This window comes from Ursus arctos, unplaced genomic scaffold, assembly GCF_023065955.2.
Source record: "Ursus arctos isolate Adak ecotype North America unplaced genomic scaffold, UrsArc2.0 scaffold_3, whole genome shotgun sequence".
NCBI lineage: Eukaryota > Metazoa > Chordata > Mammalia > Carnivora > Ursidae > Ursus > Ursus arctos.
This window is the reverse complement of record NW_026622985.1, coordinates 19,617,759-19,642,178: the sequence shown is the minus strand read 5'-3', so window position 1 is coordinate 19,642,178 and position 24,420 is coordinate 19,617,759. Positions and strand designations below refer to the sequence as shown.

General features: G+C 38.7%; 1 protein-coding gene across 1 annotated transcript in view; it reads right to left on the bottom strand.

The window, feature by feature from the left end:
* The window catches only part of RELN (reelin), a 476,703-nt gene that overhangs the window by 6,246 nt on the left and 446,037 nt on the right, over positions 1-24,420 (bottom strand). The window contains exons 54-63 of the mRNA XM_026503988.4: positions 21,217-21,392; positions 20,959-21,065; positions 19,664-19,906; positions 18,935-19,110; positions 11,477-11,550; positions 10,518-10,679; positions 9,632-9,789; positions 6,980-7,199; positions 4,952-5,149; positions 4,209-4,307 (exon numbers count right to left, since the gene is read on the bottom strand). Coding sequence (XP_026359773.3) covers positions 4,209-4,307; positions 4,952-5,149; positions 6,980-7,199; positions 9,632-9,789; positions 10,518-10,679; positions 11,477-11,550; positions 18,935-19,110; positions 19,664-19,906; positions 20,959-21,065; positions 21,217-21,392 — 1,613 coding nt within the window. The remainder of the gene's footprint in view (positions 1-4,208; positions 4,308-4,951; positions 5,150-6,979; positions 7,200-9,631; positions 9,790-10,517; positions 10,680-11,476; positions 11,551-18,934; positions 19,111-19,663; positions 19,907-20,958; positions 21,066-21,216; positions 21,393-24,420) is intronic.

The window sequence follows — 24,420 nt, the reverse complement described above, 5'->3', positions numbered from 1 at the left end:
ATGTAGCTTAGTACTACATTTGGCATAAATGTTGTGAATAAAGTATAAATACGGAAGTAGTAGTTAATAACGGACATTAATTTTGCTATCTGTTTTTTCAATTATTTACATTTTAGGAAATACTTATTTCTGAATGTATTAAGGAATGGGCTTTAAAAAATACAGAAATCCTCTACATCAGATAACACGGTCAAATTAATAAAGGATAAATATGCTTTGCAACAAATGTACTATGCTCATTTCCATAAATCATTTGTGCCAAAAATGACAGTATTTTGATAATGAATAGCATGAGGGGATGGTCATGATGGCACTCATATTATTAAAATCTGATAGATGCGTTTAAGACCATAGTTAGCAACGTACTGGTTTTCACTCCCAGTAATGTGGTAAAAATTCACTTCTTAGTAAATCAATTCACAAAAGCTCTTTATTGAGCAATTTGCTTTCAAGGTACACATGCAAAAACCGGCCCACTTCATTATACATGTGACGAGTTGTGACTTAAACACGTACACAAAAAGATGTGATGTGCGAATGAAATGCATATTTGGGTGAGGGAGATTCTTAGGATAGAAGGATGAGTGCCCAACAGAAAAGATTAAGACCACTACTTTTCTTTTATCCTAAGAAGAACCCCACCAGCATGGATCTTGTGAGGGGTCTGCCCAAGTGTGTTCACAAACATTTACTGGAAAACGTTCTATACCAGCAAGTGAATTCAAAGAAATTAGGGTTCTGACATGATTGTCAGTGACTGTGTTATCTACATCATTCAGACTTTACAGAATAAGGCCTTTTGGTAAGCTAGTGAGGCTGGAAAAAAGTCATCTGTCAATTCAGTCCATCTGTTGTATGCCAGAATAGTGGGGGCCAATAGTCACAAAGTGCTTTTCGTGGGCAGGTTTTATTGAAAAACATCACCAGAATGAAAAGATTTCACTCTCAAACAAGCATAAAGCGTAAGTAACTTTGCTTGTTAAATGCTAAATGGTGCTTTTTATCGTTATGGTGTGGGGCCTGTCACTCCGTACATCCATATTTATGAAACGCAAATCCTTCCAACATGGACCATATTAGAATTAAACCATTAGATTACACATTTATTATATATGTTGTCAATTTAGGATGCATTCCTAAACCTTGAAATATTTTCAAAAGTGCTGAATTTGTTCTCACCAAACTCATTTCTCTTCTTAGTTAATATGGGCAGTAGTGAGGTTAAACTCAAGATACCATGCGTGACCACAATTTTTCTTTCTAGGGATTTTTAGCATGTGTCCTTAGTGCACATGCACAGAAGCAAAACTATGGTAATAAAGCTAGATTAAGGCCAGTCGGCACTCAGAAAAGAAAATATGTTCTAAAAATGTAATGGTTTTCCAACCATTAGTTGCAAAAACATATTAGCAGCCCTCTTTGCAGTAATCAGTTAGGTAGGGCCTGCGTCTCTTCGGATTTGCATCCCGGTCTCCTTTCCCATCCACACTTGAGGAGTTAGCCATACTAGTTTATATAACTAAATGTTATCATAAAAAAGTATGGTGAATTCAAGGATATTTTGAATTATTAGGGATATATGGGAGTATTCTATCTCTGTATTTCTAAATATACATCCCCTGTAGCAAAATTATAATTAGTAATATTTGTGAATCATGAAATGAACCTTGGATAGCTTCTTTGTGCCTCATTTGGTTGAAAGACACTCTGGAAAATGATTGTGTTTTCTTTTTCTGAATTCTCTGGAACTTTCTTTTTTTATTTTAAGCTTATCAAATGAGTAAACTAATTATTCTGTAGAGCTATCGAGGGCATATTAATTAGTAAATGCCTTAAAACTTTTGACTCTTCTGAAAAGAAGTACTTTGAAAAGGTACAGTGGTATAGAAATGTTAAATCCTAAGACAAGTGCAAAATATCAAAAAGATAGTTCTGAAAATATAATTTCTCTGTATTGGTATTTTTCTCCAAAAAAAAAAAAAAAAAAGGAAAGAAAACCAAGTGACTCCTTTAATTTTAACAAGTTTTTGAAATGTCACTAAAGACATAGCATTTGCTTTTAAAATTACCTGTGTAATACATAAAAATAAAATTATATGGTGATATGTGTGAAGCTATAATTTTTAAATTATTCACTGAAACTATTCACTCTTTCTTCACTCAAAATGTTTTAGTGCTCTGAAAGTCTGAGAGAATAATGCTGAGTAAGAGCAGACAGGGGCCCGGTAAGTGATAAATTCTTCAAAGGATTAAAATTATGGAGCTGGAATCAAAGTGAAGTCTTTACAAATACAGATTATTTCTCCAGAAAAATACCAGATACAACAGGTATGATTGAGATGATAGATTCCAGAGTATCTGAACTTGATTCTTACAGTAATATCATGATGCTGTTGTCAGCTTCTAAAAATTAATACCAACCCCAGGTGTTCCAGAACAGGGAACAAAGAACAGAGTTCTGCTTCAAAGTTGCCAAGGGGTGGTTTCATACCAGGGGAGGTGATGTGCACGGCTGAGCCCACCTGCTCTTTAATTTTGTCTAAGGGAGGGTGTGATGGTGATGATAAGCCTCTGGAATCTGAAACTGATAACTGAACTTGCTTGGCTGGGTGGCAGGAAGAGAAATATCTACTTGCACACATAATATGTCTATCCCAGGGCAGTATTCGCTGCCTTCTTTTGAGGACTGTCAAGTTTTGAAGTTTCCATAGGAGTTGGTAATGCTTTGTCAGGCACAGGAAGCCCCATTAATGTAAACTGACTTGGCAAGAGACTTGAAAGATAAGAAGTGTTTATTGACTCTAAATCTGATTCTGAACCAGTTTATTAGAATCACCCGAGGTGCTTTTAAAAAAGACTGATGCTCAGGTCCCACTGCAGATCAATTTAAATCAAATCATCTGTAGGGACGCTTCTTCCAAAAGCCCCTGAGTGATTCTGATGTTCAATCAGATGAGAAGCGCTGCTCTGAAAGGGAAGTAGTTAGGGCAGCAAGGCTCTAGGGTTGGTTTTTGGTCTATTTGGACGTATCTCTGGCCTTACTATATATATGTGTTCATTTTAGAGCCCAGGTTATTCTATTCTCCTGGAAGAACGTATGCTGAGGAAATCAACGTCTAAGTAAAACATCAGCCTCATATGTAGGTCCAAATGGGTTTGGACTGTTCTTTTAAACTTCAACTTTGTCTTGTGGAGGCAGAGCCCAGCAAGTTGTCCAAAGCAGCAGAGCGCGCAGTGGGGGCTTGTGTAGGGACTAGGTTGCTCTTGGATTTGGGGATTGATATGGATGCCATGCAAGCAGGTGCCTCAGTGAAAACTAAGACGAGGGCTAACTCAAGACTGAAAAAGTCAGCTCATGGCTATGATTGAAAGAAAACAAATCTGGTAGTTTGCCTACCAGTCAATCATTTAAGTTTGCTTTCAAAATGACTGAAATCAGCCAAAGGACTGATTTCATTTTTGATTTGGTAAACAGAATGAACATTTGAACCTATCTACCGAGAAGATTCGCCTCTCCTTGCCAACCACTTGGAGCCATCAGTCCGAACCCGTCGAGACATAAGCATTCCAGTTCTACAGGAACTAGATCGTTAGAGAAAAAGCAAGTCATCTCTCTGCGGAACAGTTAACCCGGCTCGGTGAGAGCAGTGCCAACTTTATCACGGGAGAAACCACAGGGGAGCACCCCAACGTGCTGGTGCTGGGATTGGTCAGGGGGGATCCGAAACCACAAATTCCTCGCTCCAGTGACGATCGCGTCATTGCACGGAAGAATCCCTGGGGCATCTGTGGCTCAGACAGGGGTTTGTAACTGGGCGCCTTAGCTAGAAATACTCTGTACCTCGACCAGTACAGACCCCTTCTCTGTTCAGGATGTCATGCCATTTTATAAGGCAACCCAGATGTGGCAAAGACATTGCTCCCCATTTCCCCAAGACTTTTGTGTCATTCAATTTCACTAACATGGTCAAATCCGCAGACTCGTCTTTTGCTTATTGAAGTTTGCTAAGGCATATTAAATTGCTTTTGGGACATTGCTACTTCAGGTTGACTCGAGCTACAGACTGCTGTTGCTGAAGAGCGTAGGCCAAAGTCCTGCGGGGGCTTCCCATCAGGAACGGTTGTTACTGAATTAAGGAGCATGCCATAGCAAAAGAATTTCAAACCTTCCTGAAATGGACATGGTACGCTATGTAGCAGATACTCACAGGACGACCTCCACATGGTCCAAAGCCCATTGATCATGACCTGTTCCGTTGTGGCGAGGTTGCCACCAGCGCAGTAAAACTCCTTTCATCCGTGCCTCCCTGGGTCACAGAAGGACAAAGAGGTTACCCGCTTAAGCACAACTTTCTGCTATGCCATTTCCAGACCTCAAAGATAACAGGCCGGTCTCAATCAACACAACTGAGGGATGGAATTCGGATCTGCTTAGGTCACCGTACTCTTCTGAGCAGCATTCAATTTTATTGGTGACCCAAGGACTTGGAATCCATTTCCTTCTCCCTCCCTGCTTCCCCTTGCTCCAGGAGGAGCTGGAAGAGACCGAATTTGGGGCACGGGCCATGCCTTCTGTGTGACAGGCGCGGTGCTAGAAAGTGGGGGTACAGTGCCGGACCACAGTGACACCGTTGCCTATCCTCGGAAAACTTTCGAAGGAGTGCACCCAAAAAATTAAAAATGTTCTTTTCTAAAGGACTGGAAATACCCGTTTGAGAAAGGGAAACAGGCAAAAAACGCCCCTGCGTGTAGTTGTTACATTCTCTTCCCTCTTGCGCCTCCTCCTCGCCTAACAGGAAACAGGAACACAACTCCGGGGATCTGGGCGCATCTTGGTTCTGCCACCACCGACTTGGGTGGTGCTGGCGTAGGAACCTCACACTTAGAGCTCGATCTCAGTGACTCCCAGGGAGCAAGGGTGACACGATGCCTTTCTGCTCGGGCCACTTACAGGGGGACATTGTAGGACACCCTCTGGGCCTGCGTGAAGTCCTTGGGCTGGTGCTGCGCGATGATGTGCCACGTGATGCCGTTGTTAACACTGTACTGCAGCAGCACCGCCTTGTCCACGGCGTGCGGGCCGCTCACGTCGCTGTTGCAGCTGTCCGTCTGCGACGTGCTCCCGATTTGCAAAACAAACATGATTTTGCTGAAAATACAGGGAAACGTGCGTCAAGGAGTATTAGAAGACTTACACTTTCTAATTTTTTTTTTTGACCTTTCCTGATCCTAAAGTCCATAATTTCTCAGGTTAGAGAGTAGAAATGGAAGCATCCAGTCTTAGGACTAAGGCATGCTAATTAAAAAATGTATTTATATTAACCTTTACCTCCCACCTATGAGAAATAATCTCAGAAGGCAAGTTTTCTACATAAAGAAAACAATTCTGACTTTATAAAAGGCCTGTGCTCTTCTTGGCTTATTAAGAGTATTTCACCTGAAATACCTTCTATTCTCTGGAAGGTAATATGGGTCAAACAGGCATGAGGACAGAGACAGGACCAGGAATGAAACCACAATATTTATACTACATACTTTTTTTTTTTTTTTAAACAAATAGCTCCAAGCTCAATAGCATCTGCAAAGGGATAAATCATCACGTCTATTTTAGGAGAGGATGTTGGGAGATAAGAGCGGAAGGAAAACGGAGTTGGACAGGCAGGCTCTCGACCATGTCTGCGATTCTGTTTGAAGTGTCTTTCTGCTCCTCATGGGCATCCTTGCCCTTTATGATACCGTTTTTAACATAAGAAATCTAATAGGAGGCCTAGTGATAAACAGAGTAGTGCCATTTACGGGAGCTGGTGACATAAAGCCGTAGACTTCGCACTTGTGAATGCATAAATTAACTTAAACTTGCTTGCACAACTTGGTGTGCAATTGTTCATTAAGCAGCTACTCATTGCTGTATATGGGGTCAAGGGAAACATCAGGCTGTCCCCAGATTAAGTCCATCTTTCTGGTAGGAAAACAAGGGATGGGTGAACATAACTTTTGGAACCTCCATGGTTACCACACAGGACTTAACTGTATTTTCATTGTTTATCATACTGGAAGACCCTAAGCTTGCCTTTCTGCCTCTGAAAACACTTTACTAATATCTTCCAAAGTCAAAAGCCTTAAGTAAACGTCTACATTTTTATTAACCAAGCATCTAATTCTCAAATATCCTTGTAGTTCCTGAACACTTTGCAGCAGTCCATGAATACTCTAGTCCAGTACTTTGCAATCTTCAGAAAGCCTTGGAATCTTTTTTTGAATTACACAGACAGAAAGTCATGTTTGCACTGGATGAGGTGGCAGAGCTGGGAATGAGCAGGTGGGGAAGGAAACCCCACCTTCCTGGAGTGTCTTTTTCTCTGTCACTTCCCTGGTTGATTTGCACCGTCTCTGTCCACTCTACTCTGCACTAGTAAGCAGCTCCGAGAAAATGTGAATTGATTCTCCATTTCTGTTTATTGTAACTACACATGCTAAATATAGGTATGTGTTTGCCTGACTACAAATCTACTTCACATATACATTTATATTTACATACTTGCAAACAGTCAACATTTAATTATCAATACAGGTCATCTACAGCCAATTTAAAATGTTTTCGTTATTTCTTTTCAACTTTATTGAGACATGATTGACATAAAACATTGTGTAGGTTTAAGGTATATACAACACGCTGATCTGATTGACTTATCAGTTTTTTATATTTGGCCATTTCTCCTGGCTTATGCCTATGTCACCACCACTCAGCCAGTGTATGTGAAAAAAAACAAGGTAATTCTACAATAGATTGAAGCAAAGCATAACTCTGAGTTGTGAAAACATACATTGTTTCCTTCTACCAAATTCAAGTGACATTTAGGTCTCTACTGCTTCCTGACACCCATGCCGTGAAGTTCATGATTATATTTAACAGACAGCGGAAAGTGACCAGTCTTGAGACCAATTCTGTGTCTGAACTACCATGTAGGAGTTTGGTTACCTTGCTCGAGTGAGATCCAGAGGCTTGGTGGCTGCCTGCCTTATCTGACAGCCATTGAAATAGAGTGAGTCTCCATGGGCGTAGGGTGCGAGCTGCCCACAGCCACTTCCTATCACCCCACCTTGAATGGTCTCCCAGTTTGCTTCAGTGACTCTTGCTGACTCGAAATTATCTTTGATATAACTGGGAAGATCATGACTGAAAACAGAGCAATCGTCACCTGGAGGGAAGGGAATAATTGCAAGTTAGCTAGAAGCAGCAACATCATTAAAGATGAAGTATTCGATTTTAGGCTTAATCCATTCTTGTTACTGTAAGAACAACAACATACTAAGCAGATCCAGACTCCCCAAAATAATTTTTTTTTTTGTATTGGAGCAATTATTGGCTTCCATTCTTGAAAAAAATCCCACTATCTTTGAGTGAATGTGTGCTACATTGTGTAGGTGCTAATGTACCCAGCGCTCACGTGAACCGGTTGTGTAAGTACCCAGCATCAGGCCGGGCTGCATGTTTACCAATGATGGGTCTTGGTGGAGAGCTCTCACCCTGGGATGAGAAGCCAACCTGATTTCTTTCTCCCCAGCACGCTTTTGTAGCAGAAAATGGCATAAATTATATTCTTATTCTTCCAGCTCTATACTTGAGTCTTGAGAGCAGAGTCTGCATTTTATTCCTTGTTGGATTCTAGCACCTAACACAATACTTGGCACGTATAAGATATGCAATAATAAGGTGATATAAATAAATGAATAGTGAATAGGCTGGAAGGATGGGACCGCTGAGCTGAAATATGGGCATTTAAGACAGAACATTAGCAAATGTGTATGTGTTTGCATTTGCCCTTGATTTGACCAGCACAACTTCCCTAAACATCTACAGTAGTTCCAAATCAAAAGGTCACAGCTCTGTTGGATCAGGGGAGAGGGCAAATTTCAGACCTCTGGAACTCCTTGTGAGACATCCGATTTGTTCATTTGCCTAAAGTTCAAGTTCTCCAGCTAAGACATGGACAGAACCAGCTGGTCTCAGCAGTGATGACACCAGAGGAAAGAGATGACAGCTAAGTAATTTCCGACATGAGAGATGTACAATGTCTACATTAATCATACTCATTTCATTTGGAGGCCAGGAAATAGCATCAACCAAGAAATCTAAATATACTCTACTCCCGAAGTCAAATCTGTGGATTTTTACAATGTAAAAACTTCCCCTTGGGGAAGCTGTATAATTCTGCTCCTCTTTGGATAACTCTCTCGGTTATGAGAGACAGCAAGGTTGACTGGAAAAAACTGAGTAATGGTCTTCTTTCTGATATTGACTAGCTGTGTCATCTTAGGCAAGTCACTTAAGTTCCCTGAGTCTCTGTTTCTTTACCTGTAAAGTGGGAATAATTATATGAAACATAGCTAACTTATGGGGCTATCATAAGTACTAAATGACTCTGCTGAATAAATTGGTGGACACTGTGTAAATAGTAAAGTATAAGGCAATGTAAGAATTCATTCAAAAAGGATTCACTGGGCATGGCTATATGCCAAGCATTAGGCTCTGAGGATATAATGGTGATTATATGGACTTTGTAACAATAGAAACCTGTTGGAAACCCTGCATCAAAGGAAATCAGGTTGCAGGCCTTCTCTCAGGCCAAGGGAGCAATTTCCTATGATGTCAGGAATTGAGTAGATACTGGGTCCCAAATCATATACTCAGCTTCTAGAAGCCCAAGCAGTAAAAATGTATTTTTTTGAGTCATGGGTTTGTGTGTGTGTGTGTGTGTGTGTGTGTGAGACAAAGTGACCTGGAAAACAGAATATCTTGAATCATCAGCTGTATCTTGAGAGGACAGGGGCAGCTGCTATTGGAGAGACTGAGAAAGAAGGAATATTGACAAAGTATCCAGGGATGGGCAGCTAGGCCAGGAAGGAGAGAGGCCCAGAAGTGAAAGTAAAGTGCTGGGGGTAGTGGCTGGGGCAGGGAGTTATATGGAGGATGGAGAATGTGAAGTGCTATAGAATTCTGTATTTTATTTTTTTAAAGATTTAATTATTTATTTATTTAATTAATTAAATGAGAGAGTGCATGAGCAGAGGGAGGGGAAGAGAGAGAGAGAGAATCTTAAGCAGGCTCCACGTGCAGCGTGGAGACTGATGTGGGGCTTGTTCTCATGACCCTGAGATCATGACCTGAGCCGACATTAAGAGTTGGCCGCCTCATCAACTAAGCCACGCAGGTGCCCCAGAATTCTGCATTTAAAAAAATACTTTAAGGAACACAGCAGAAAATTATCCTTGATACTTCATTCCAAAGATAAATAACTCTGTGATCAAAGAGTGTGTCATCTATCTCAAATCCCTCAGGGCTGGAGTTTTTCTTTCTTTCCTAGTGGCCTTTTTTTTTTTTTTTTTTTAAGATTTTATTTATTTATTTGACAGAGAGAGAGCACAAGCAGGCAGAGCGGCAGGCAGAGGTTGAGCAAGAAGCTCAACAGGGGGCTCCATCCCAGGACTCTGGGATCATGACCTGAGCTGAAGGCAGATGCTTGACCAACGGAGCCACCCAGACGTCCCCCCTAGTGGTCTTCGTATACATGCTGAAATGAGGAGAACCTCCTGGTCCTCTGTATTAGAAGAGACAGTCTGGGATTCAGACCTTGGAAACTTTCATCACAGATGCAGACGGCGCCAGTGGTGCAGTATCCGTGCCCACTGCAGAGCTTGGGGCAAGCCTCTCCGATGTACACGTGGTCAATCGCCCAGCTTTGCTTCTCCGTTTCTTCCCCCTTCTGGATCCAGCGGAACTGTGTCGCACTGAAAGTCCAGAGAGAGCAGAAGGGATTCAATAGGCTGTTACTTCCCGTGCCTGTGTCCCACCTCCAGCCCTGGGAATGGGGACTATTTCTGAGAAAAGGATGTCCCGAGGGTTCTCCTTGAAGCACCCAAGTACAGGTGAATGAACTTGTACCCTTCAGACTCTGGGGATATCTCCCAAAGTGCCATTCTGGAAGCTTGTACCTTCCCTGAGAGTTTGACGTGAGTTTCTTATTCTATTCCATAATAAATTTGTGTCCATTTTTCTCATAGAGGTATATCATTTTCCAAATCTTTGAGTAAAGTGAACGCTGCTATAGGAAGATTGCACTCTATTATGTTTATCCTGTGCTTGCATGTAACCCGACCAGCCCTGCACACCCCAGAGGGTATTTTTATATGGGATGAGCAGTGCAGCCTTTGGGAGTCACAGAGCCCTGGAGCAGATATGGTGCCAATTCCAGGTCTTTGAGCATCTGTGATCTGGGGCCTGTGATTGAGTTTGGCATGTGCTGTGGTATTTCATCAAAAGCAAATCTGAGATCTGTAGCATTTACAGAAAAGATCCCATGTCTTCCTATTTCTTCTTGGGTCATGCCATTGCCATCTGGGGACATGGGTTGGTGAAAGGCGGGAGAGAGTACCACAGCTGTAATGGAATCTCACTGCATGAGCTCTGCAGAGATTGCCAGATAATTCCACCAAGTTCACTTCAGTATGCAATTTACCTGGAGGAGACATGGTCAGGCAGCTGAATGGTAATCCTCTTCCAGCTCGAGCTGTTGACAGCATTGTAGATGGTGGCTTCATGAAACTGGAAGGGGGAGCAGCCGATGCTGTTTGAAGAGGAAGGAAGGCACTGGGTCTGAACGAGCTGCCAGGAATCAGACCTGCAGAAACCACAGAGGTTATGGTAGATAACTCTTAAGAGAAATAGATGACCTGACTAATGTCAATGTAACGCTTTGGGGTTGGGTTAAATTGAGGTATTTTTATGTAAGTTTTCTATTTCCTGTATATATTTATACAAACAATGAAAAGGAAAATTGAAAATAATTTCACAGAAGATATACTCTAACTCTTTACCAACACAAGAATATATTCACAGATAACAGAATAAAATCATAGCATGCACACTGCTGGATCCTAGTGGCTCCCTCCCACTGATATTACCAGAAATATACCTGGAGTCGACTGACAAAATTCTCTGTTTACCCAAACTTAACTCCCCATAATTCACTTTCAAAAGTGGTGGTGGGAGACAGGGCTATCAATATCCCAATAAAGTAACTGCACTGTGTCAGACTTTCACTATGCTTCAGGACATGTGACTCGGGCTGAAGCATATTTTCTCTAAAGTCTCATTAAGATTGGTTGAAAATGAGCCACATGAATAAAAGAGAATTCTACTTTGAGGACAAATGTAGCATCTACTTTATTTTAAGAGAAAAAAAGTTTGTTGGCTTGCAGCCAGCCTAGTATGAAAAATGATTTTTCTTGGTCTGAAGGAAAAATCTGAAAATAAGACATACATGTAAATCTTATATAAAGGCAATGAATACATGTGAAATGAACATAAACTGTACTTTTAATATAAAAGGTTGCTTCTCTGTAGTTGCTTTAAAAATAGACAACCATTTGAAGTTGTAGTCAAGTTGGGAGGAACATAAAAAGTTATTTCACGAACCTTGCATCCTTAGTATACTCCAACATGACGGAATGAAGGTCACCACACGAAGTGGCCTCGCAACCCACCACAATCTAAAACACACATCAGCAACAAATATGTACAGGTAAGATTAAATGCCTATCATTAATTAGAAATTCCCTCTCTCTAAACTATAACTCTCATAAGTAATCAACAAATATTCAGAGAAGTTTTTACAGAGCAGCCTGCTAGAACACCAACAATACATTTTTTTGAGTTCTGATACTATATGCTGGCTCACTGAACATAATAAAAAAATGAGGAAGGGAATAAAAAAAGATGCAACTTTGCGTGAAGATGAGAATTAAGGTTTAAAAAAGTACTATTTCTAATCAAGAGCTGGTTGTTTGAAAAGATAAACAAAATTGATAAACCTTTAGTTAGACTCATCAAGAAAAAGAGAGAGGACTCCAATAAATAAAATTAGAAATAAAAGGAGAAATAACAACTGACATCACAGAAATACAAGGATTATAAGAGAAGACTATGAAAAATTATATGCTGAGAAATTGGACAACCTGGAAGAAACAGATAAGTTCTTAGAAACGTACGATCTTCCAAAAATGAATCAGGAACAAAGAGAAAACTTAAACAGACTGATTACTAGTAACAAAATTGAATCAGTAATTGAAAAACTGCCAACAAACAAAAGTCCCCTCAGATGGCTTCACAGATGAATTCTACCAAATAAAGAAGAGTTAATATCTGTTCTTCTAAAACTACTCTAAAAAATAAAAGAGGAAGGAAAATTTCCAAATTTATTCTATGAGGCCAGCATTAATTTGATACCCAAATTGGACAAGGACACTACAGAAAAAGAAAACTACAAGGCAATATAATTAAAAAAAAAAAAGATTTATTTATTTATGAGATGGGGGAGGGGCAGAAGGAGAGACTCCTCAGACTACCCCTAAGAGCATAGCCTGATGCAGGGCTCAATCCCACCACCCATGAGATCATGACCTGAGCTGAAACCAAAAATTGGAAACTTAACCAACTGAGCCACCCAGGCACCCCAGCCAATATTCTTTTTTTTTTAAAAGGTTTTATTTTTAAGTAATCCCTACAGCCAACATGGGGCTTGAACTCACAACCCTGATATCAAAAGTCGCATGCTATACCGATTGAGCCAGCAAGGATGAACGTAGATGAAGAAATAAATCCTCAACAAAATATCAGCAAACTGAATGCAACAATACATTAAAACAATCATTTACCATAATCAAGTGGGGTTTATTACAGAAATGCAAGGATAGTTCAATATTTGCAAATCAATGTGATATATAACATTAACAAGAGAAAGGATAAAAACTATATGATCATCTCAGAGATGCAGAAAAAGCACTAGACACAATTCAACATCCATTCATGATAAAAACTCTCAACAAAGTGGGTTTGGGGGAACATACTTCAACATAACTAGGGCCATATATGAAAAACCCACAGCTAACATCATACTCAGTGATGGAAAACCTGAGAGCTTTTCATCTAAGATCAGAAATAAGATAAGCATTTCCTCTTTCACCACTTTTATTCAACATAGTACTGGAAGTTCTGGCTGCAGCAATCAGACAAGAAGAAGAAATAAAAGGCATCTTGGAAAAGAAAAGTAAAACTGTCACCATCTACAGATGAGATGATACTATATATAGAAAACCCTAAAGACTCTACCGAAAAACTGTTAGAACTGATAACTGAATTCAGTAAAGTTGCAGGATACAATATTAATTTACAGAAATATGTTGTATTTCTATATGCTAATAACAAAGTAGCATAAAGAGAAATGAAGAAAACAATCCCATTTACAATTACACCAAAAAAAAAAAACCCACAAAAAAACACCACCCAGGAATAAATTTAATCAAGGTGGTGAAAAACTTACACTCTGAAAACTGTAAGACAGTGATGAAAGAAATTGAAGATGATGTAAACAAATGAAAAAAATATACCATGTTCATGGATTAGAAGACTTAATATTGCTAAAATGTCTATACTATCCAAATCAATCTACAGATTCAATGCAATTCCTATCAAAATACCAATAGCATTTTTCACAGAACTAAAACAAAAATTTGAATGGAACTACAAGACACCCCAAATAGCAAAAGCACTCTTGAGAAAAAAGCACAAAGCTGGAGGTATCACAATTCCAGATTTCAAGATATACCACAAAGCTGTAGTAATCAAAACATTTTGGTATTGGCATAAAAATAGACACACAGATCAATGGAACAGGATAGATAGCCCAGAAATAACCCCCCACTTATATGGTCAATTAATCTGTGACAAAGGAGGCAAGGACACACAATGGGAGAATGACAGTCTCTTCAACAGTGCTGTTGTGAAAACTGGACAGCAACATGCAAAAGAATGAAACTGGACCACTTTCTTAGCTGTATACAAAAATACATTCAAAATGGATATAAGACCTAAATGTGAGACCAAAGTCCTAAAAGAAAACATAGGCAGTAATCTCTTGGACATCAGCCTTAACAACATATTTATGTGTATGTTTCCTTAGGTGAGGGAAAAAGAAAAAATACATTATTCAGACTATAGCAAAATAAAAAGCTTTTGCACAATGAAGGAAACCATCAACAAAACAAAAAGGCAGCCTACTGAATGGGAAAAGATATTTGCAAATGATATATCTGATAAGGGATTAATACCCAAGATATATAAAGAACTTATACAACTCAAGACAAACAAACAAACAAACAAACAAAAATCTGATTAAAAAATGAGCAAAGGACCTGAATATGTTTCCAAAGAGGACATACAGATAGCCAACAGACACATGAAAAGGCGCTCAACGTCACTAATCATCAGGGAAATGCAGATCAAACCACAATGAGATAGCACCTCACAAAAATCAGAATGGCTAGTATCAAAAAGATAAGAAATAACAAGTGTTGGTGAGGATGTGGATGAAAGGGAACCCCTGGGCGCAGTTGGTGGGAATCTATACTGGGTACAGCAAATAGTATGGCAGTTCCTCAACAAATTAAAGACAGAAATACCAAATAACTCAGTAATTGCACTGCTAAGTATTTACCAAAGAAAATGAGCACACTAATTCAAAAAGATAAACACACCTCTATATTCACTACAGCATTACTTAAAATAGCCAAGTTATGGAAGCAACCCAAGTATCCATGAAGAGACGAATGGACAAAGATATGGGGTATATATACAATGGAATATTACTCAGCCATAAAAAAGAATAAGCTCTTGCCATTTGTGACAACATGGATGGATCTAGAGTGTAGTAGGCTAAGTGACATAAGTCAGAGAAAGACAAATACCGTATGATTTCACTTATTTCTGTAATCTAAAAAACAAAACAAATGAACAGACAGAAATAGATTTATAAAGAACAAACTGGTGATTGCTAGAGGGGAGAAGGGTGGGGGAACGGATGAAACAGGTGAAAATATTGTAATAACATTGTAAGTTAGTGACTTATTGTAAGACAGTGACTACTCTTATCGTGGTGAGCACTGAGTAACGTATAGAATGTCAAATCACTATGTGGTACACCTGAAACTAATATAACATTTTATGTCAATAATACTTCAATAATAAAAACAAAAAGTTGAAAGAGCAAGCTCTTAACCTTTGTGACTAGTACAGAAATGACCAGGCCCAATTTATTTTCCAGGCCCAATTTTTATCCATTGATCTAGCTTGCTAGCTAATTTTAATATTTCTTTTTTTTTTTTAAAGATTTTATTTATTTATTTTTTGACAGAGATAGAGATAGCCAGCGAGAGAGGGAACACAAGCAGGGGGAGTGGGAGAGGAAGAAGCAGGCTCACAGCAGAGGAGCCTGATGTGGGGCTTGATCCCACAATGCCGGGATCACGCCCTGAGCCGAAGGCAGACGCTTAACCGCTGTGCCACCCAGGCGCCCCTAATTTTAATATTTCTGGATTATGCTATTGTTCTTCAGCTTTTCTACCCGCCAAGTTTGCAGTTTTAGTAAGACTGAGAGTCAGATGCCTCTCCAGGAGTAAAAGGCATTCCATACCAATCAGAGCTTGCTGTAAACAGAATGATATCCATGACTAAGTAGTAAACAAACAAAAAAGTACTATTTCTATTTACTTAATTAATATAACAACATATTAATCATAAATTTAGGGAAGATGATTTGGCCAACAGGAAAGTAACATTTGGAGAATTAATGGAAAGAAACTCAAAGTATCACTGGTTCAAAATATTTTCATTGATAGCCTAACTTCCTGATGCTACTACATTTCTATCATGACTTTCTATTTATAATTAAAAATAGTAAGTTTTAATTACTTAATATTCTTTATTAGGGTTTTTCCATTTCCATATGAATAAAAGCTTTCCATATTATATGCAATTAAGTGTTTGAGTCATTAATAATGCATAAGTGCTATAAAACTTTGGTGATTTAAATTTAAGCCATAATCTTCTAATGATCAACATGTCCTATTTTAGTGCTGATACTGGGGAAGGTTAGTGTTAAAAATTTCAGGCCATACACTCATGAATAAAACACCCCTGGCTTCAGAGAGAGAATAAGAAGCATATTCAATAATGGAAATGGAAATCATAAAAGATATAACTAAAACGCTGTGGTGCTTCATAAGAAGAAGAGATTGTATTTGATTAAATGGATTGGAAAATAATTAATCAGAAGTGGAAGATCTTAATTATTCCAGGCACAAGAAAGAAATGATGATTACGTGACATGATAGAGGTGCTATCATTATAATGGCAATCATATTACAGTATATATATCTATCTACCAAATCAACATGTTGTACATCTTAAATTTGCACAAAGTTATATGTCAAATATACTTCAATTAAAACAAAACAGAAAAGAATTAATCAAATAGGGTGCATGTAAGCTGCCTCTGGAGAACGGGAAGAGTCTGAGAGGTGGAGGTAGGAGAAACATATTTAGGTGGAAGGAGCGCGAGCAAAGACATATAGGCGGGAAGGCACTGTGCCATGACACAGCATGTGGTATGTTCTGGTCCAGGTATAGAAGGTGTAGAATACTGGGAGAGAAGGTGAGACGGATTAGTTGAGTTTGGTAGACCACGAACTGTGGTCTATGGCTTTTGACCTTAATCTGCTAGGCAATGGCGAGCCATTAAAGGTTTATGAGCAGTGGAATAATGTGCTCAGAGCTGTCTCTTAAAGATCAGTCTGACTGTGCTGTTGAAGGATAGGTGGGAGTAGAAAGAAAGACTAATTACTGGACTACTGATTTAACGAGGGCCAGAATGCAGGTGAGAATAGTGCAAACGGAGAAGATGGGATGGGTGCCAGGGACACTGGAAATTAGAATCACAGGGCTCCAGTAGGGCGCCTGGGTGGCTCAGTCAGTTAAGCATCTGCCTTCTGCTCAGGTCATGATCTTGGGGTCTTGGGATCAAGTCCTGAGTCGGGCTCCCTTCTTGGCGGGGAGTCTGCTTCTTTTTCTCCCTCTGCCCCTCCCCCCAACACATGCTTTCTCTCTCTCTCTCTCTCTCTCATAGATAAATAAAGTCTTAGAAAAAATAAGGCTGCAGTAGCTGGTTAGATGTGAAAAGTGAAAAATCAAAGACTACTTCAACTTTTAAAGCTGATGAATAAGTCAAAGGTAGTGCCATCAATAGAAACAGGAGAACCAGAAAGAGGAGCTGGTAGGGAGAGGGAAGAGATGAAGCTCACTGTTCGCCATTGCAAGTTGAGATGCCAGTACGACGAAGGTGTAGAAATGTACACAGAATGTAAAAGTACTGAATTAATTGTTGGTGAACCAGTCAAGATTGGAAAGGCAGATCTGGGAGCTGTCTTAAAGATATACCAGAAGCCAAAGGATGAATGGAATTCCCAATGGGGAGAATATCTAAGAGAGAAGAGAGTGGAGAAGGACTGCAAAATGCTGACATCTAGAGGGATGCAGGAAGAAGAAAAGCCAGAAAGGAGGCAGAAGTAGATTCCAAGGAGGTAAAAGGAGAACTGGCAGAGAACCCAGGGCCAAGGGACAAGAGCATGATGGCACCAGCTGGGGAGGGCAAAGACGACAATGCCCAGGGGTACAGATCAGAAAGGAAAGGTAAGAAACAGGTGAAGTTTAGAAAAAGTCTATGGTGACTTAGAAAAATGCAGTGTTGGTGATACTTTAAGTATTATATTTCTGGGGTCAACCGTTTTTCTTTTTTTAAACAAATGGATTTGGTTAGAGAAGAAGATGTCCATCTCTTCAGTCCTGGGTTGACAGAGGCAGCAAGACAGAAAGCTCCAATCAACTTAATCCAATATGATGACTTTGATAGGCGCCCAGTGTGGGCCTGCTAGAGGAAAATCTTCACTCCTAAGGGAGGTGGCTTGGAATTAGGGGTGGTGTATCACTGGATATTACCTTTAGCAACCTTCATGCCACTAAGTTAAGGATAGTCCTAGGAAGTGATAGCATTTGGGGATATTTCCTCACCCTTTAGTCTCTGAAGGAAAGTTTAACATAAAGCTGAGGAAAACAGTGAATACCCCTATCCCCTCTTTTTTGCAAAAGATCTGAATTTTAAATCTTGCAAAACTGAAGCTCTATACCCATTAAACGATAGCTCCCCATTTCTCTCTCCTACCAGCTGTGAATACATTTTTATTCCTGCTAGAAAGGATTCTTACTATGAACCATCATTGTAGGACATCTTTTTAAAACATTTAATAAATGTTTTAAATAAACAACCAATGTTTGTCTTTAAAATGATCTAGTAACAAAGTGTATTTCTGTAATACCCTTTTTAAAAAAATGTTTTATAATGAGAAAAACATCAATTGATATTGCTTTATCTTTCTGATTATCTATTAATGCTCTCCTATGACTTCTCTTTTAACCTCCTCTATGAATAAAATTTGCATATAAAGGATTTGAGAGTCCTTCTTAAATCTGAGGATTTGACAGTCCTTCTTAAATCTGAGGATTTGGGCTACTGCATATGTTTGTGTTTAGAAGTCAGACAAAAAAGTAGAGAGACATGATGGAAAAGGATAGAAAGTGGCTTAATATATGAAATTAGTGTAGAGTAAGAGAAAGAGGTACATAAATTGTGTGTGTGTGTGTGTGTGTGTGTGAAAGAGAGAGAGAAATAGGCAGAGAAGGCAGAGGTACCTATATGAGCTCTTGATTTCCAGGGTTTGGGAAACTGAACTCAAGATTATATACATGAAATACAATACAGTTACATTTCTTGCTATGTCCCAACATGCTAATTGATTTTATCTATGCTCAAATAATCCTATCCGATAAAGGTCTTTGCTAAAGGTTACTTCTTTTATTCATAAGATAGAGTCCCTTTTAATGAATGAAATCAATCATTTCCTTAAAGTTGTTCAAGTAAGCATTCTCCCCACCCTCCAACCCCAAATGCAATGCTATGTTCTGTCTGAAAGAGCCACTTCCTCTTACTTTAAACTGCATCATATATCCTGGCTGTATAATGAGTTCTCTGGAGGAGAGCGCATTGTGAGTCTTGTCCTTCTTTTTATTTGGCCAGTAGAGGTGGAAGGATGGATTGCCACAGAATCCTGCCGTCCTTACTGCATTAGGGTAAAAACTCCAGTTTTCTTCATGGGAAGTACCTTCTGTTAAGGTAAATTGGAAGCAATATGGCATGTTACTCTCTTGAACTGATTGGTTTATTGTCGAATTACTTAAATGTCTATGCTCTGCCTTTTTGCTTACTCTTTAAGAATGATTTTTATGTAATCGGTATAATATATAAATCCAAGGTGATTAATCAAATTTAGAAAACAGTATTAAATGCTCGCATAATGATTACCCAAGTTAAAAAACGTAACTGCTAGTCTATTGACTTGCACCATTACAAAATGTTTGGCACACTTTGTAAACAAGGCAATGTGCATCTCCGTGGTGCAGAAATTTCTAAGGAAACTAAAATTATTTTGGATACTGAAATTTCATATTATGTTTAGATCTAGACATTTTGCCTTTAATAGAATTTATTAAATTCTCAGTTGACATTTCAACAAAGTTAATTTTGAAGATTTATAAGCCACTGGGTGAAAGAATAGCTACCATTTGTTGAGCAGTGAATATGTGCTCCTCTTCTGAATGCTTTTCATGTAGTAACTCATCTAAAGACATAAGCAGACAAGAGGCTCACAAAATTCTTACCATCGTCAAAAGTGTCGACCAGTTGACTAGGATTGATTTCTGCTCCCCCAATCAGTATGTTGTCTAGTGCCCACTGCGCACGCTCCACTCCAGAGACCACGAGTCCATTGCTGGTCACAAAAGGCTGCCACCAGCGAAGTCGAGTAGTGTTGGTGAGGGCGTCCTCAGGAAGGAGTATGTAGTCGTGTCGAACAGAGATGTATTTCTGGTAATCCATCTCATGGAGCAAAGTCCAAGTAATTCCTATAGTAACAAATACACCAACGTAGTAACGTATCTGGAAAAAACTCCACAAAGCAACAGTAGACTGTAGCTACCGTAAGCCTCCCAGAGAAATCTTCAACCAGGAAATGAGAGTTGATTTCACTGACTTTAATGTAAGTGTTCACCACTGTTTCAAAATCAGGCTGATGGTATGAGGGGAAGGGTAGTTAGAAATATTTGGCCAAAAATAAAAACACCGAAGTAAAAATTATGTATTTTCTGTTCTTAAAATTTTGTTTTAGGTTGCTACGTGCATTATTTTTCATAAATAATGAGATACATCCGTGTTTTGTATGTTTCTGGACAGGAACTCCTAGTAACTTAATCTTTTAATATACCTATTTTAATTCTAGGCAATTTTTATTTTGTTGGACTGATAAGAATTTTCCCTCTTATCAGTTGATAAGACTGTAGGTGGGATGTTTAAATTACTTAAGGAAACACTTTTGCATACCCTAAAATACTTTAAGTTCATGTATTTCTTTGTTAGTTATTCAAATGATACCTATCTGCTGAAACCGATCTTCTAAGGATTGCATGGTATTTTCGGTTTGGTTTCAGCTACTTCAAAATAATACAATAGAATTTTATTAAAATATTCTTTGAAAGACTCATGAATTCAGACTATCTTCTTTCACAGTAGTTTTCTTATAGGTTTATAAAAGCTTGTCCACACACAAGCTTTTAAAATGTTTAAAAAAATGATCTTACTTGGAAACCATATAAAATTTACTTAATTGTATCATTTATTATCAAACTTCAGTTACACAGATTTTTTTTTTCTTTATTCATAAAGCTTGGAGCTTATTTTTTAGTGTGATTTCTCTCTTCTCCCCCTGTGAGTAGATTCTGTGGGACACACAGGCCGCATGTACGGAAGTGAAACATGACTAAGATCTGTAGCTTTCTCTTTGTGATTTTCGCTATTCTCACTGCAAAAGCAGCAAAGCTTTGCAGAAACTTTTCTGGAGGGGCACTGGATGTAAACTGGGAATCTGCTCCAAGGTGTGGCTTTCACCCCTGAAACGTGCCTCCATCGGTAGAGTAGTCCAACAGCACGCCTTCCTTCCGGCAGATGGGCCGATGGCAGGAGGTCATGTTGTTCTCACTACCGATGCGCCCCCAGTATTGCAGGAATCTGAATGCAAGCACATATTATTATCCATCAGAATAGTGAATTAGAACAAATAGTCTGCTCAAGTCCTGGATAACAGCTTCTCCCATAAATGTGTTCCTTACGTTGGGGCCAACTTGCGATGGTGCAGTAAAAATAACAAAAAACGACTTACTTGGCCCCCCTGAGATCCAAATCTTGAGTAATAGCTTGTCTCACGGTGGATCCCCCAAAATAGAGTGCAGTGTCCTCGGCAAGAATCCCACACTCGGTACAAGTACTTCCACCTTCTAAGGACATCCATAAATCAGGCTTGATTTCTTCACTGTCAAAGCGTTCCTTCAGGAAAGTCTGGAAAAAAATAAGTGGGATGTGATTAAAAGTAACAATTTCAGAAAATAACTATGGAATAGTTTAGACAACACAGTTTCAGCTTGGACTTTAAAAAAAAAGGGCTGATTTCAAATGCTTTTCTGAAGATATTAAAAAAAAAAGCAAGATATCCCTATAACTTTCTTTTTCATCATATATTAAGATCATTTAAAGTGATTCAATAATGTTTAATTATTGGAATTTTAAGTCTAGAATCTTTTTTAAATAAAGATTTTATTTATTTAGAGAGAGAGAGAGCAAAAGCAGGGGCAGTGGCAGAGGGAGAGGGAGAAGCAGACTCCCTGCTAAGCAGGGAGCTCGATGTGGGGCTCTATCCCAGGACCTCGGGGTCATGACCTGAGCTGAAGGCAGACGCTTAACCAACTGAGCCACCCAGGTGTCCCTAAAGCCTAGAATCTTAAAATGAAACAACTGCAAATTGACTATAGTAACATTATTATTTGTGAAGTTACTTAGGTATATTTTCTCCAAATGTATACATTTATCTATATTGCATATAAAAGTACAATTGTAATTTATTATATCATGAAACATGCACAAAAAAATGAAAATTTAGAGAAATAAGATATAATAAAACAGATGTTCTAGCACTTTTTTCCTTAACATTTTTCAGTGGATTATTTTGTTTTTCCCCAGGAGTGTGTGCCCCCCCCACTCTGGAGACTGCTTTAGCTTCTGGGACAGTGTGAACTTGGAAGGTCTATATGGTTAGGCAGGGACGTTTGAAACCAAAGTTTTTGTATGCAGTCAAAAGAAAATCAACCTTGGAAGTCAGGTTTTACATATTTACCAGGGTCAAGATTCAGGATGATGATGAGGAATACTCAAAATACAGAATATTTTACCAGGTCTCCAGTTTATTCTAACTAAGAATGATCAACAACCAGGAAGAGTCTATTTTCCAAAGAGAGTAGATAACTAAAATATTAGGGTTCGTTATGGCTGCATTTTATGCAAAATTATTTCATCCCCTCGCATCATTGTAAACACCTTGATTTTTCTATTCATTTTGTCCATAATAGTTTTGTACTGTGTTGAGGTATGATGCTTTCGTTTTTTGTTTCTTAAATGATAGAAATGATGTATCATGAAAACAATTTGTTAAAACTTCAATTGCAGTAACTCGATATAGAAAACCTGCACTTTTTCATTTCTTTAGATGAGTTGTCTAGTTGGTATCTTACTGTGTAGTTAAAATGGTTTAAATGGACTTTCTTGAAGCTCAGAACATAATCATCTTTAGAGTTATGGTCATGTAGGCACGTGTCAGTCTTACCTTCCCTTACTGATGTGAGCAAATAAATGCACTTTTTTAAAAGTAGGCTCCACGCCCAGCGTGGCACCCAATGCAGGGCTTGACCTCGCGGCCCTGAGATCAAGACTTGAACTGAGATCAAGAGTTGGACACTTAAGTGACTGAGCCCAGGCGCCCCAGCAAATAAATGCAATTTTAAAAATGGAGGTTTACCCGTAAGAACACAAGAGTCAGAAGACATGCACCGTTAACCATGTAAACGCTTATTAGAAATTCTAGGGTGTTGGGGCGCCTGGGTGGCACAGCGGTTAAGCGTCTGCCTTCGGCTCAGGCCGCGATCCCGGCGTTATGGGATCGAGCCCCACATCAGGCTCCTCCACTAGGAGGCTGCTTCTTTCTCTCCCACTCCCCCTGCCTGTGTTCCCTCTTTCGCTGGCTGTCTCTATCTCTGTCGAATAAAATAAAATAAAATCTTAAAAAAAAAAAAAAAAGAAATTCTAGGGTGTTATACGCAACTAATGAATCATTGAACTTTACATCAGAAACCAGGGATGTACTGTATGGTGACTAACATGATATAATAAAAAAACATTGAAAAAAAACATAAAAAAAAAAGAAATTCTAGGTCTGATTGGAGTTCATAATATAGACTTGTATAATTTCTTATCCAACTGAAGAATACTAATGAAATTTGAATGTTCAGGAAGGAAACTAGATTTTTTTTAAGTTAATTTATTGTCTGTGGCTAGGATTCTCATGTTAGAACCTCATTGGATAACAGAGAGACCAACAGCTTCAGACACAAGTGAGCATTGCTCCAATGTTATTTTTTTAACTTTTTAATTCCAGAGTTGTTGGTATCTTTTTTATTTTATTTTTTTATATTATAATAATATTTTTTTATTATATTATGTTAGTCACCATACAGTACATCCCTGGGTTTTGATGTAAAGTTCGATGATTCATTAGTCAAAGTTGTTGGTGTCTTATAGAAAAAAAAATGACAGAATGGGTTTGGTTTACATAGTTTGCCACTTACATGTTTGATTTCAGCCACTTGTGCTTTTTTGGCTTAGTCGTTTTTCTGTAATTGCAATGACGAATGTACTATATTTGTTCACAGAAATAAAATGCTTATATGGCAGCTGCGTGGGCAACTGTCTTTACTTTACACGTTAAATAATGATGTAACAGCTAAAGTTTCCAAGAATGACCTCTCCACTCTTAACACACAACCACATTTCAGCAGTCAGCACATCAGAACACTGAACTTTCTGAACGAAAATGCAGGTGGTGATAATCTTGTAATGACTTTGGATGGTGACATAATGGGGACCACGCTTATTGCGGTGAGCACTGAGTAATGTACGGAATTGACCAACCACTGTGTTGCATACCTGAAACTAAAATAACATTGTATGTCAATTATAATTCAGTAAAAAATTTCAGGTACTGTTCAGTCATTTTTGAAAATTTGTTTCTCTGTGATAATAAATGTAGGTTATTTGCTTCATTTCACATCAGCATCTTCCTTCAAACAGTACATCTACTGAAAAAGTGAAGACTTCATATTGATTTCAAATTAGGAGTCTGCTTTAAAAAAAGCAGAGTATTTATGTTCTTTCATTGACACAGTCTGGGTTTATTTTATAAACTGATAAATTGTACTAGAGGCCATCCTAATATTCTTGTATCTAAAGAAACCTAAGACATTCTTTAGTTGCCATCTGA